At 36.5% G+C, this 15768-nt stretch overlaps 1 protein-coding gene across 1 annotated transcript in view; it reads right to left on the bottom strand.

The window, feature by feature from the left end:
* Gprk1 (G protein-coupled receptor kinase 1) overlaps positions 1–15768 on the bottom strand; it is a 366678-nt gene that overhangs the window by 256126 nt on the left and 94784 nt on the right. The window contains exon 6 of the mRNA XM_070214062.1: positions 4131–4192. Within this exon, the coding sequence (XP_070070163.1) occupies positions 4131–4192 (62 nt within the window). The remainder of the gene's footprint in view (positions 1–4130; positions 4193–15768) is intronic.

Below are 15768 nucleotides of genomic sequence, written 5' to 3'. Positions count from 1 at the left end.
TTCACTTCTACAGAGTCGTCAGTGCATCCGTCTTAGCCATCGATGAATTAAGAACTCTTGCATATGAGATTTCTGCCATCCTTAACTCCCGTCCTCTTGGTTCCGAGGTGCTAACACCGGCGCACACTGGGGCGCCTAGAACAAAAAGCCTGCCAAAATGGTTTTTATACCCTTGTAGAGGGTATTATAATTTCAGTCAGATGTTTGCAACGCAGTGAAGGAGACGTTTCCGACCACATAAAGTATATATATTCTTGATCAGCACCAATAACCCAGTCTATCTAGCCATGTCCGTCTGTCCGTCTGTCTGTCTGTCTGTCTGTCCGTCTGTTCGTCTGTCCGTCTGTCCGTCTGTCCGTTTCTAAATTAGAATTAGTCTCTCAGTTTTAAAGCCATCGCAATGAAACTTTCCCGAAAGTCTTCTTTCTATTGCAGGTAGTACATATGTCGGAGCGAGCCGGATCGGACCACTATATCTTAAGGCTCCCATAGGAATATTCAAACAAATATAAGAAAATTAATTGTAACTTTATAGGAAGTAGGCGTTTTGATTCTTGACTACTTATGTATAAACAAAATTAAAATAGAAACGCTGAATCTGGAATCCCTGGAACTGCACCGAGTGAGCATTATTTTATCTACAAGGGTATATAAGCTTCGGCTGGCCGAAGATAGCTTTCTTTCTTGTTTTTTTTTTTTAAGATTTTCCAAAATGTTGCAATGCAACTTTAAAAACAATTGAATTCTCTATACAAATCAAAAGAAAAGAGTGATCTGTGATGAATGGTTCTCCCACTACAGATTTATAAAGTGGATTTTTCGAAATATAATTTTAGCCAATAAGAAAAAAAGGTATTTTTGAAATCTTTGAAATTTTTCTGAAAGCGCCCAAGGGCCTAAGTTGTATATGTAACGATTGAAATTTTAGGAGCAACCAATTCTTAAAATATTATAAAAACAATAAAAGTTTTAGATACATAATTTTTATTTTTTTTTAATTTTTTAAAAGAGTCCAAAAAAATTGGGAATTTTTGCATATTCTTGGACGTAAAGTAGTATTACACCCTAGATCCCCGTTTAATTCTTTTTTTAAAAAAAAAGTTTAGATATTTAACTACATTTTCTGAAAAAATTAGCCTGCCCTTTTGTGCGTCTTCTGAGAAAACCGCAGTTTAAGTTAGCAAGAAATGTTCATAATTTGAAATATCGTCCGCGCGCCCTAACATCATGAAGATGTTTTACTTATGTGAACGTGTTGATGAAGATAATGATAAATTAATAAACAAATTTGGGTTTAAACTTTTTAATTATGTTATTTTACTAAAAATACAGATATGAAATAAATACCGGTTTCTACCATTTTTTTTTGCTATGACATCTATAAGATATCATTGACCAATTAAAAAAAAAAGGTAAGCATAGAGCTAAAATGATAAATAATGCCTTAATCCCAATTTATATGAACCAATATTAAAATAGAACCGAGACATTCCCCTTTGTAATAAGCGTTTATATGACAGCTATAAGATATAGTTGACCGATTTGAATAATTTTTTTTTTTTTAATCAAGTTAAATTAAAAAAAAATATTGGGAAACTTAGAACCCTATAACTAATTTATTTATATTTTTTTTCTTAAAAAAAAACAATTTTTTTTCTTAAAAATTTTCTAAAACAAAAAAATTTCAGTAAAAAAATTCACCTAATGATGTTTTTTTACATATTTAATTGCCTTTAAGAATTTAAGGCAGACTTTTGGCTTTTTCGCCCCACTGTGCGGCGCATTTCCTGAAGGGTTCTATCTATATTAAGTTTCCTGAGCGTGACATTACTCATCTTCGCGAAGGCCGCCTGAGCAGATGGCAGCGTGTGACTCAGATGCAGCAACATTTCTGAAAAAGGTGGAGCAGCGAGTATTTGACCCTTCTTCAAGAGAGAAGCAAGTGGCGTGTCGAAACGTCTAACATCAAGCTTTGCTAAAGGAGGACAACGTTCCAGCCTTGAGATGGCAGTTTGGGTGCATCGAGAAAGTCATACCCGGCCGGGACGGAGTAACAGCTAGAAGGAAGCATTTCCGACCCTATAAAAATGTCTTCTACATTTCGATAGGTATAAATATACACAACAAAATTGCATTTATACTTTTTGGAAATCTTTAAAGATGTGGGCGCCAGACACATTTTAAAATCGTTAGTGGGCGATGGCGTTAGAGGGGGCGTGGCGCCCGGCTAAAATAAACTTGCACTGCGTAGGAAGCCCAAGAATGTGTGTGTATGTGTGGGAAATCTCAACCTTCTAGCTTTTGTAGTTTCTGAGATCTCAGCGTTCATACAGACGGACAGACAGACGGACAGTCAGACAGACGGACATGGCTATATCGACTCGGCTAGTGACCCTGATCAAGAATATATATACTTCATTGGGTCGGAAACGCTTCCGTCTCCTGTAAGGGCGCGTGTACCAGATAGGTACCTAAAATTCTAAGGCTTAGCTTAGCACCGTCGAACCTAGCAACATTTTCGTTGCGGATGCCTAGCAACATTTGGGCTTAGGAACATTTGGGAGAGATTGAGCAACATGCTGCGCTCCTAATAGGTCCGGGAAAACTGTGGCTGTGTAGGTTAATCGAGAGCAAGGAGTTGCAAAGATTTTCGCGCCTCTCCGTTGCTGAATGGCGGAGTGGTGGAATAGCGGCTTAGTGGCGTCTGGCGGGGGGTATATAAGGCGGCCCACTGGCGGCAGCAAGCCATAAGCAAAGTGAATTTTCAAGTGTGTGAAATTAAAAGTGGGTAAAAGATTGTCATGTGTGGTAACTGAATGCTAATAAGCTCTTGTTACAGCTTCAACATAGCTTCAGCATACACTTTAACTACCTTTTGTGTGTTTTTCTGGCCACTTGCAACTGCAGTGGCTTGCGAAGGGTGAGTGAAAGATTGCGAATTGAGGGTGGCTAGACCGCTAATTTAGGCTTTGTGGCAGGACCGACGAACGCTTCGAGGCAGAATCCACTGAGAGGCGGTGCTACCACAGGGCGTCTCAACTCGTGGCATCTGAGGCGCGAGTCGCCACTATTGGACAACGGCGCTTTTAAGCGCCACCCAAAGAGATTTTTATAAGCGCGTCGTCAAAGCCAGACGAGCCATCCATCGGCCAGACGCAGAGGAAAGGCCGCAGCTTCCCGGTTTTTCCTGCGGACGCCGCTTCTTCGGCGTAACGCACAAATCTTTTCCGTCCATTTGGTTTCCTTCCTAAATCGGAGCTCCCAATCCAGCGGAATTTATTCCCGCCCAAACCCTTTAAAATTAACATTAGATTTTAGGTGATTAAGTTACTTTTCCTTTTTTTTTATTACTTTTATTTAGAACCGAAAAAAACGATAATCAAAAGCCTTAAAACAAAAGCAGAACGAAAGTCGGAGTAGCGCGAGCCAAACAAATAAGGCAAAAGAAAAAAAAAACATTACATAATATGCGCGAGGCTTGTTAGCGAGGCAGGCGAAATTTGTTTTAGGATGTGGCAAAGGGGCCGTGAAGGAAGTCTTTTAAAGGAAGAAACGGCCAAGGAAGGGTGGGCTATCGACCACAACAAGATCAGTGGTTGTAAGTAAAATGTGTATGTCTTAGAACGTCAGGTGTTAAGTTCGTAGTTAGTTTTCTCCGGTTGTAGTTACGTCTCACAGTGCATGTCTATATGTATCTGTAAGACGAAGTTGTCGCAGCACCCTAATTTTAAGATAGGCTGACAACGCATAGGCATTTTTCGGTGCAACACCATCAAACCACCCCTCAAGCCGACGAGCACAGCCGATAGATAAAAGCGTGCGTTGCATCGGGAAGTTTTTCCATCGGCCTAAATTAACGTTATTCGTTACACTCCCTGTTACATAATTTTGCCCGAATACAATATATCCTTTTACTCTACACGAGTAAGGGGTATAAAAATTACTGCCAAAAAAGTACGAAATTAACATTTTGTATTTTGTAATTTTAAAGGAATGATCTGCAAGGGTATATAAACTTCGGCTGGCCGAAGCTAGCTTAATTTCTTGTATATTTATCGGTTGTAAAATTATTTATTCTTCGTATATCATAATTACCCGTTGCAACTTATACAAAATAAAGAGATACTCACCTTTCCAAAAATTTTTTAAATGGCCTTCCCTTGAGTTGGTTAAATATTTCTTCCATGTATGGCTATAAAAGAAAGCAATAATATTTTAGGCGTTTTAGGTATATTAGGTATGTTTGTAATCAAGTTTTAATGTGACCAGTCTAACACAAATATGTTTTTAGGAAAACAAATTGTTATATAAGTTACTAGCAGGGTCTGTAGCCCGCAGCTTCGCCTGCGGAAATTAAAATTGAAAATTAAGCATTGCTTTATCTTTGGTACTTATTTTAAATTTAAAAAATTCCTAATTTTTATTCTATAAACCGAGAAAACATTTTATCAGAACCTTTTCCCTTGATATCCGTAAAAACAAAAATATTTTGTCCTTTGAAAACTACTTAAAAAAACATGTGTTTTTTTAAAATCTTTTTAAAATTATTATGGATTGTTTGCATAAGTTAACAGATGGACAAAACAGAAACAAACAGATTCCTTTTTCGACACAAATCCTTACACTAATTTCATTCAAAACATTAGTACTTTGTCCAAAACATATTATTTAAATATAGAATGTCATACTGCGTTGAGCATGTAATTAAATTACCAATCCATGGCCATTAAAGCCTAGGAACATTATTTGAAAAAAAATTTCTTTAAGAAAAAAATAGATAGGATACGAATTTGATTAAATTTACATGTTAAAAATATTAAACTATTTTGCAATTTCGGAGAGTTTTGACTATTGCTGTCCCGCTCTTACCCAGATAAATTTATGCATTTCTTTGTATGAATTAAGAGTGCAAAAATATGAATTTCAAAGCAGTACTTTATCGAAAACAAAGCCAAAAACTGCTAAAATATGGATTATCACGCCGCGTTAAGTATGTAGTTCAATTCCAAATCGATTAGCGTTTAACTCTGGAAAAAAAACTTGTATTCTTAAAAAAAATTGCTAAAAGTTTTACATAGCTCTCCAACAACCAATATAATAATTTTGATTAAAATTTAAAAAATTTGAGGGGATATTTTTAATTTAAGTTCGCCTTGAAATGTTACAACCGCTTCAAAATGTGATGGGATGTTTATCCTTCGACAGTTAAAAAAAATTAATGTCTCCAATTCTTATTTTAAAAAAATGAATTCCAGAGATAGGATAATTTTAGGCTTATTTTTATTTCATCGGTCCCTTAAAACAAATCCTGTTGATATTGGCCTTGCTACCTCGTTCTACATTTTCTATTTCTATTTTCTATTTCTATTTTTTGTTTTTTAAAGATGCAATTTTTAAACTATTTATTTAAACTATTACAAACCAAATACTCTTGGCGAATTTGCTACCGGGGGGTTTTTGAAAGGTATCCACAGTAGACAACTATTATAAGGGAAACAAATATGCGGAGCAATGATTTGCTTTATGTATTTGACTAATTTAAGGAAAGACATCAAGAAAGGCAATTCCAAATTACTGCATTTTATCATTGATATTTTGTTTTAGTATTTTTGTTTTCACATTAATTTTTCACCTTGATTAGAATTATATTAATAATAGGGAAGGCAGGTGGGCGGGGAAGCCGTGAATCAAATTGTTTAAACATTTGAATTTGTTTAAACAATATGAGCACGTGTAATAAAGAGCAAGAGAATCAATTGGTTTGAATATTTAATGTTCTTTAAATATTATCAATGCGATTTGAATATTAGTTCACAAAAATCGGTTACAAAATGTCTTAAATAAGTATGTTGTGGAAATGTAAATGAAATATTCTTTTAGCAAAAGGATATCAGTATTATCTTGGATTTGAATTTGAGCGAATCTCAATTCCTTAGTCAGCTGCAATGCACACACACAAACGTACACACGCATATACATATGTATCTAATGGCTGTGTGTGTAAAATGCGCATTTTTTGAATAGGGGAGAGTGGGGGAATTTCGTCAGCATTTTTTCAAAGCTATTTTTTGTCCATCTTGAGACACGTTATCATATTTTTATTTTTATTGTTGAATGCGGTTAGCACCAAGCTTTAAAATGTGACATTCCCCTATTTTATTAATTACCTTGGTGATTTATAAAAAATTAAAATGTAAAACCAATATACTGGGGCAATCTCGCCACACAGGGGGGTAAAATCACCACACCACCGGGGCAATTTCGTCACCTGAAAAATGTAGGGAGTTTAACGCCTGTAAATATGCTACACTGATCAAGCGTACCATTTTTGTTGACGTCCTATATTTGTTGCTGCTGCTGGTAGTCTGTTCGTTAGCCAGCTCGTCAAATATAAAAATATGTATTTAAAATAGGTGCGAATTTACCCTTTGCGTAGGGTGGTGAAATTTCCCCAGACAGTCCTTTTTTAGAAATAATTATTTTTCTTCCGAAATTAGGCGCGAAGTTAAAAATCACTGACGCAGAAATGCACATTATAGCACTGTGTATTATATAAAAAATCGTGTATCTTATTCCTTTTGAATTGTGGCATACAGAAAAAATTTCGTCGAGAACTAAATGCAGCTTTTGAACTGTTAAAACACATTTAATATTATAGCTTAATTATCTTGGCCTCCTGTGCAAAACAAATGCATTGGTTGTGTCTGGCCGTCTTGAAGGACTAAAACAAAAAAATTATATATTTTTACGACTTATGGATTCCGAGATATTGCAGGTGACGAAATTGCCCCTGTGACGAAATTCCCCCACTCTCCCCTACATTTATTTTGTGCGTGTGTGTGTACATAGCAGAGCAAATCATTGTTTGTTTTTGTTTTATACAAATCCAAAGTTTGTCGATAACTCAACATTTGAAAATTAATAAATATTTTGCTTATCGGGCTTTTGCATTTTAAAAAACAAATGCAACTTTAAGGAAAATTTCGACTGTAAAATTCAGCTTAATGGGATTTCTGTAAGGTCTTCGATATATTAAAATTTAACGTTTACTTAAGATTTGCGATATAATCGATTTTTTTTTGGCTGTGGTATTTTCATTTTCCCCTTGCGCGGTCACACTTAAATTGCGACAGCAGGACATACATATGCACATACATACATGCGCCAGCAGAACATACATACAAACATATGGGGACGCGTGACGTCACATTATGATAGCCAAATTTGAAAATATTGGGGACTTGGTTAAGGATGCTGAATCTCCAAGAAATTTAAATGCAGTTACTTGCGGGTATGCCATAAGATTATGAACATCACATTTTTAAACCATTTTAACAACATTTATAACAGAGAAATGGCAAAAGAAAGAATTAAAAAAAAAACAAATCGATTTTTGGGGCACTTTGGGGTCGTTTTTTGTTTAAATCTCTACGTCACACTCTGCGCTTAATTATTTCCGAATTAATTTGATTTTTTTTAGATTTTTAGGTCAATCCGTTCTGGGTGGAATTTGCTACTGACCGTTTTTTAGGGGTCTAATTTTATATTAATTTAGATGGACCCACCCCCATAACTTATATAAGAAAAACAAGGAAAACTTGTTTTCCTTTTTCCTTTCCAAATTTTGCGATTTTTTCTATAACAAATCGTTAGATGCATTTAATTCACACCTTTTATATATTTTGTCTCATTAAAAAAACTTTCACTAATTTTCGTAACCGATAAACAAGAATATAAACACTAAGTGGTGTAACGTCCATACAACTGAATGTCCGGAAAAATTTTTGGTGTGGATTCAGAAAGTGGATTTACAATCTTCCTACACACAAAAAAAACTTGGTAAAATCAACTGTAATAATTGTCAAACAGGCCCCAACCATAAAAATGTTCAATTCCATTCTATTTCAATTGTTACTCTTACGTATTTCGTAAACGTAAGGGTTACTATAAAAAATAGTTATGCAACTGTAAAAAAGGGTAGAATGTGCCCGAACCATAAATTGTAGTTAACTTTCAATTTTTATGCAAATATTTATAGTTATTTCACAGTAATTTATAAGTAATATTAAAAAGGTAGTTCAATTACCTTTTCCAAATAAAGGTGCGCGTTGCACTTGACTTCCAGCTAGTCTGAAAGTATATTAAGGACTAAAGACAGATAATAAGTCTTAATGACTCAGAATCTGACTTGGACTTGGTTTAAAAGAACAGAACAGAAGAAGACTAAAGAGATTGCACCCATCAGACAATTGGATACTTGGACACGCTCGTGGGAAACTCATTCCAAACTTAGACGCATAAGCTGCAACACTGCTTAATTTTTGTAATCAGTGTTTTTTTTTATTCACTACTTTTGTAAATTTATACCATGGGTGAAAATGAATTAAGTTTCACATAACACTCGCCAATAAACATTCTGTTATGCATATTGTCCAGCTAAGCGCCTAGCCAGACAGCACAACACGGCTGAGCTTTCGGAAAGTGAGAGGAAGAGCGCCGCATAAAGGCTCTCCCTTGTTGTTGATTTCGGCTGCGTCTGATCGTAATCTATGTTTTCAGTTTCTAATTTTCGCTACATCGTTTCGCATGCAAGCAGCAAGCACTTGGCCTGCCGTCCTTGCAATCAACTCAACATTGAATTCAAACTCACAAAACTCTTTAATGTACACACAAAAAAATTTGCTTGGTAAAATTGACCAACAAAGATAGTTACGTATGTATTTTGTTTTTGCTTTGGGTTTGTGTCTTTGCTAATTGTGTGTATTTTGTTGTTGTGAAATGATTATTTACTTAGTAGAATTGACAATTTTGCTGGTTGGGGCCTGTTTGACAATTATTACAGTTGATTTTACTAAGTTTTTTTTTTTGTGTGTAGAGCCTTTATTGTCGCCAATAAACCAAGAAATACTTATATTTTAATTCGGACAATTTGATTGTATTTGGTGGTTTAATTATTGGATTGTAGAGCGCCGTATTGGCCAACAGTGATAGTGAAAAGGCTCACTCTAGCATATCGAAAAAAAACATGAGAGAACGCTATAGTTGGGTGCCCCGACTATCAGATACCCGTTACTCAGCTAAAGGGAGTGCGAAGGAGATGGAGATAAAAACTTTGATCCGCCGTAACTTTTTAACGAGTGGTCCGATTTAAAAAATTTCTTCTACATTTCGATAGGTATTGATAAACACAATAAAACTGCATTTTTAAAATCGTATATAAGCGATTGCGTGGCACCCTTTTGAAATAAACTTGCGCTGCGTAGAAACTCCTAGAACCTGCATGCAAAATGTCAATCTTCTAGCTTTTATAGTTTCCGAAATCTCAGCGTTCATACGGACGGACAGACAGACAGACGGACAGACGGACATGGCTATATCGACTCGGCTAGTGACCCTGATCAAGAATATATACACTTTATAGGGTCGGAAATGCTTCCTTCTAGCTGTTACATACTTTTGCACGAATACAATATACCCTTTTAATCTACGAGTAACGGGTATAAAAATGGTTCATGAAGGGCTAGACCCAATTGGGAATTATAAATAAGGCATCGCAGAAGATTTGTAAAATTACTGTTGCATACTTTTATACTAAAGAAGTTACGTTAGGGTAACTATTGTTCATAGTAAAACAACTATTTAAAATAGTACGCAAAGCAAAAACAAATACACGGACGACTATTTTTATTGTTAAAGTACTATTTTTAATAGTTACTAAACTATCTTCATTGGTCAATTTTAGCAAGCAAATTTTTTTGTGTGTAGTGTGCGTTGTCCGTGTTAGATTCTTTGGTTGTGTTAATGTTTAGTTTCGTTGAATGATTTCGGAGTAAATTACTTGTTTTTATGGACAGGGTGTTGCTTTCTGTTAATGTTGGTCCCTTAATTGAATTAAAATTGTATACTGCAACAACAGTTTTTTTAAATTAACTAATATAAGTAAACACGTTATTTGTATATTATAAACTTTTAATATAAAAGTAATGAATTTAAATATTTGCTCAAAATGCTTTTTATTTTTAGTACTTGACAACTAAAGTACAGCATAAAAAAAACAAAGCAAAAGAAATATAAAAAAAAAATCTTGGTTAAACAATTTAAATTTGTTGTAAATTTGATCGATTGGGCCAGCAACGTACGCAATGTGCCACAGCCCGTTTTGAAATGATATGGCCTATATGCCTTTTAGGCCAATTCCTTTTCGGCAAGATAATTCAAGAATCGACAAGTGAGAAAAAAATTTAGTTCTGACTTTTATTCAGCGCGGGGTTCTAAAAGCGAGAGGGAAGTAAAGTAACGGCACTCTATTAATAGAATGAATACGTGCGAGTCGCGTTTAAAAAAAATGACGCAGCCACCGTACATTTTCTTGCTCCTCGTTACACCTCTTAGTGTTTTATATTCTCATTGCTGATGCTATCGGCTAAAAAATCGGTGGAAAGCGATCACTATTAAAAAGACGTTTTGCGTTTTTCAAAGCCCAAAATGCGTTTTAAATAAACACAAGTGACTAGCGCCTTAACTTATAAGTATGGTACATGCTTGTAGCGCTGGGATAAAAACAATCAAATAAATGAAATGAAGAAAGAAAGGTAACCTCGGCCAGCCGAAATTTATATACCCTTGCAGGTATGCCCACTTAAAATGTTGTTTTTACATTGTGAAAAATCAAAACGCCTACTTTCTACAAAAATACAATGGTTTTTCTATTATTTTTTTGATTATTCCTATGGAAGCCATAAGATATAGTGGACCGATCCGCCTCGTTCCGACATATGTACTACCTTCAATAGAAAAGACTTTTGGGAAAGTTTCATCGCGATAGCTTTAAAACTGAGGGACTATTTCGCATAGAAACAGACAGACGGACATGGCTAGATGGATATATTTAGATGTGGTCGGAAACGTCTCCTTCACTGCGTTGCAAACATCTGACTGAAATTATAATACCCTCTGCAAGGGTATAAAAATACTTAAAGTTAAATAGTACCAAGACTTTTAGGGCCGTTTTCTCGTTCGTTTGTTAAATTTAAAGTACCCATGAAATTGTATGAAAAATCGGAGTTTAACCTTCCTTTAAATTTAACAAACGGACGAGAAAACGGTCTTAAAAGTAGATAAAGCTCGTGCCAAAAGTGCTCCAAAAATTTAGATTATTAAAGAGCGTGTAAAAAACAATTGATCGTTTTTTCGTTTGCTGTCTCGGTCTGAGCGAAACCAAAAAAATTTAAAAATTTGTTTTTGGTCTGAGCGCAACACTTTGTTTTAGTTTGTTTCGGTTTTCGGTTGACCGTTCTCGACTGAAAATAAACTTTTTCGGTCCTTCCAAAACCGATTTTTGGGACCGGGTGTGTGAAAAATCTAAAATTAAATTTAGTTTCGACTTTAATGTCAAGCTAACCTGTTGTGCTTATCTCGGAATCCCGTATTTCATTATGCGGGTATTCCACTACATTGTTCGGCTCATTCATTAGACCAACTTTTTCTCAGCCTATACGATTTTACGTAGGTGCGAGCAAGACAGATATATGTCGGCTGCAATGAGCAATCAATCAGAAAAATTTTAAAAACCGATGGGCATTTTCGGTATTTTTTTGAGGTATTTTTAAATACATCCATACGGTATTACCTGCGGCGATGAGTAATGAGCAAAATTGAAAGATAAACAGTGTATCTTTTAAAAAACTTTAACATCCAATCAAACAATGTATCCGTTTGCCTCTGAGAGCTCCGGAAAGTTGGCCAATTTCAGCATTTTTCGAACTTTGAGGTCCTTTTGCTATGAATCCTTGCGTCGGGGATCTTTTTGGAAATCGCAGATTAACTTGGGAATTCGTAACGAATCCAAAAATATAGCATCAATCGGGGTAAATTTTTGATGCTGCATAGTGTAATCTTCTTACATCAAGGCTTCTCTTATTTAAGTTGTTCACAGAGTACTAAGTCCCGGCAGAAATTCCATTTTGGGCTTGTGCTTCCACTGGTCTAGAGCCTCCAAAGTTTCAGCATCGGCTCCTCTTTTTTTTGCCTTTAAAAATTTTTGGCTCTCATGATTGTAGTAGGATTTTGGGTTGTTCCATTAGTCGAGTACAATCAGCTAGAGATATAACATATTTAGTTTATAATTAACAAAATATATAACCACGCAAGACAAAATTGACTTAGTTGACTGAATAAAAACTGCTGGGGAACACTTTGAATTGAGCTCCTCGGCCAGTTTTTGCCAAAGGTCCACCTTCAAGTGCTTCACTTTATACGAAGAACTGTGATGGTTTCAAATAGCTTCGTTTGCGTGGACGCAATCAATGAGATAATTGCACATTTCATCGGAAAACAAATTTTTCGATATTTAAGACGACTTCGTTTACTTTTTAAAATTAGTGTGACCGTGCCTTTGAATCCAAAAAAATCCAGTAGATGTATATATATGTATATATAATAAGGCGAACAATGTAGTGGAATAACCGCATAAACATTTGTTTTTTTTTTTATTATTATTATCTCTTGGTTTTGTTTGGACTTCACGTCGTGTAGCTTGTGCTTGCCGGCCTCGCCTGCATTGGCTGGCCGGCCGACCTGCTGGACCTCATCATGTCTGCCGCTGACCAAGATATTGATGTGCGATGGTTCTTCGTCTCCCAATCTATTTATAACTGATAATTCAAATGTCAGTATTAGCAAGGAGTTTTTAAGGTCGTTTAGAGGTTGTGGTGTAAGGGTGACCTCCGTCACGTCCAAGGAAACAAGAACACAGAAATTTGATTTTGAACGTAATTTACAATCTATTGCTGATTCTTCATATTCATCGCAAAACAATTTGAAAGACGTCTTGGATGCTTTGGCGGATACTTTGCTTGATGCTGAGAAAGATTTTGCTTCTCAACATGAATTTAATAATTTTAATGAGGGAATACACGGTGCAAGCACACCTGGACATTCCACTACTTCAACTCCACAATTCGTCAGTCAGGGAGTGGCGGACCAGTTGCGTTGCGAATCCGTCAAACGCATAAGAAAGCGAAGCGAGCTTGACCCTAACTATAGTAAGGATGCTTCGTCTGATTCCACGTTTGGACCAATTGTTAAGCGCATTCGTAATATTCAACGCAAGGTTCACTTGGAAGTATTCGGAACGGAGGACTCGGACTCTCCTGGTGAATAATATTCAGGTCATGGAAACGGCTTTGCCCTCTTATCGGATAATGACATTGAAAACCCACTCCCTAATGATCGTATGGACACCCAGTCTCCTCCACCGGAGCCCCTAAATTCCTGCCAGCCCCCTGTGACTAGTAAGAGTACAATAACTTCTAGCAATAGTTGTGGAATTTCCCAAAAGTCAAAGGGTATTTCTGGTACTCCTACTTCTTCGACTAAAGCACCCAAATCTGAACCACGTCCGCCCGCCTATGTGATAAAGGGCGTTACTGATGTCAAGCAACTTATGAATCTGATCAAGGCTGCCACAACCAATATAAGATTTAAGATTACTGAACCTGCTACAGTGAGGGTATCTCCTTTCGATCATGATACATACAAAGTAGTTCAACATCTCTTGTGGAGTAATAATATTCCGTTTAATTCTTGGCAACTGAAAAGTGATCGATCTTTCAGGATATTAAGGCTGATTTAGGCGCCGCTGGGCACGTTGTCCGCAATGTTTCCCCCCGGGTAAGAACAATGGTCACAGACCTAATATTTTCTTTGTTGAGCTAAAGTCATCGACAAATAATGTCAAAGTCTATGACATAAAAGCATTGGCTTATTAGTCAATTACTATTGTCCCTCCTGAACGCCGTGATGAAGTTGTTAGGTGTTATAAGTGCCAGGATTTTGGACACACAAAAACATACTGTTTCGTGCCCCCCAAATGTGCAAAATGTGGTGGTGATCATGAATCTCGAAGCCCTGTTTGTAACAGGCAAACAGTCTCAGGATCAATTCAAGCTCATTAATTACGGTTCCAACCACAGTGCAGGCTACCGCAAATGTCCAGCTTTTCTAGAAGCAATTGCTCGTCGCAAATCTGGAACAATCAAAAAACAGCCAACAATTAAATTTGTTCCTGCCTCCCTTCCTGCCCAAAGTGCTTGGGGCCCAGCTTTACCTTCCCTGTCTACTGGATCTAGCACTTCCAAACCAATGCAACGCGTTCCTGAGCCTCCTCCGCCTAGTACTGGCTTTGAAATACTTATCTCTCGTATTGACCAGATGATGTCAATGATGATGAAAATGATAGAGCTTCTTATGAACCAGTTTACGGCAGTTCGCCTTCTGATGCGTCTTAGATCAGGAAACATGACTAGTTTAGGCATTCGTTTCTCATTTTGGAACGCCAATGGTGTCACTGGCAAAAGTCTCGAGCTAGAGTACGATCTTACCGATAATTCAATTGGTGTGATGATAATTAACGAAACGCATTTTAACAGCCGCTCACATTTCAGAATTTTTGGATATGATTTATTGACGGCTAATCATCCCTCTGACCGTCTTCGAGGAGGTGCTGCTATTTTAATACGCTCTCACTTGCAGTACTCCCCTTACAGTACAAACTCTACTGTGAAATGTCAAACTGCTGCATTTACCTTAAGCACGGACTTGGGAGACATCGTGATTGCTTCTATTTACTGCCCCCCTCCTTTTTATGGACTGCTCAAGATTTTGGACAACTGTTTAGCGAATTTTCAAACCGTTTTATCATAGCTGGTGACTGGAACGCTCACATTCAATTTTGGGGTTGTATCCTCTCTTCACCAAGAGGTGTTCAGCTTTTAGATCATATTACGTCTTCAAGTCTTAGCTACAGGAGGACCAACTCACTTTCCTTCTGATGCTAGGCGAAATCCAACGGCAATCGATTTTGCTATGGTAGGGTCTTGCAAAAAAAAAATATCGATTTTTTTTAAAATTTTTTTTCTTAAGACTATACAAAAAAAGGTTTTTAGGACAAAAACTTTAAAAGTTATTCTAAAACTAGTACCCTAACATCTAAGACTTTAGGTACGTAAGTGCATCTTTAAGTGCGTTTTTCTCGAAACCACGATTTAAAAGTCCGTGGTCATCGGCATTTCTAAACGGCTCAACCGATCGTTTTCAAATTTGTCGCATATTTTTCTGCATAAAAAAAACCCTTTAAGTATTTTTTTTAAGCCCAAAGTCGAATTTTTTACGTAAAAAACGCATTTTTAACTTTGGAGGGGCAAAAAAAAATTTTTTTTTTTTAAATTCAAAATCGCGCTTCCCAGGGGGCGGGTTTTTTCAATTCTTAAGCCTAATGTAAAAGCAGAATGGAAATCCGATAATTTTTGGAGGAGATACAGTGGTCACCGCAAAACGCTTTTTTTTAATAGTGTTCCAGCAGTCACTTTGCCACCGATATATTAGCCGATAGTATCTAGTGGATGTTTATTTAAATGACACTTTATAATTAATTATTAAGAAAAGCACTTTATGATGCTAAGTCCGAATTTTTCGTCCGGAAACTTAGTTCTATCGATCCGGGTGCTGATCGAGGCTTCGAACTGCGGAAATGCACTCGCGGGATTTAACGGCAGCCTCTCCAGAAGTTTTCTTTGCTTCGATCGGACGGTACCTGGGCAAATAAAAATTATGAAATAGCTAAAAAATTCGCTGATTCTTTGGAAGAAAGATTCAAGCCTTTTGATTTGGTCACAGATAAAGAGACTGCTGTTACAGAAGCTTTTGATGATGTTCCCTATGGTCCAGCTTCTCAAATTTTACCTAATGATGCGGAAGAAGTTAAAGACC

Source organism: Drosophila takahashii, chromosome 2R (genome assembly GCF_030179915.1).
Source record: "Drosophila takahashii strain IR98-3 E-12201 chromosome 2R, DtakHiC1v2, whole genome shotgun sequence".
In the NCBI taxonomy this organism is placed as follows: Eukaryota; Metazoa; Arthropoda; class Insecta; order Diptera; family Drosophilidae; genus Drosophila; species Drosophila takahashii.
Note: the sequence above shows the minus strand (reverse complement) of the source record. Positions and strands in the feature narration are given on the sequence as shown.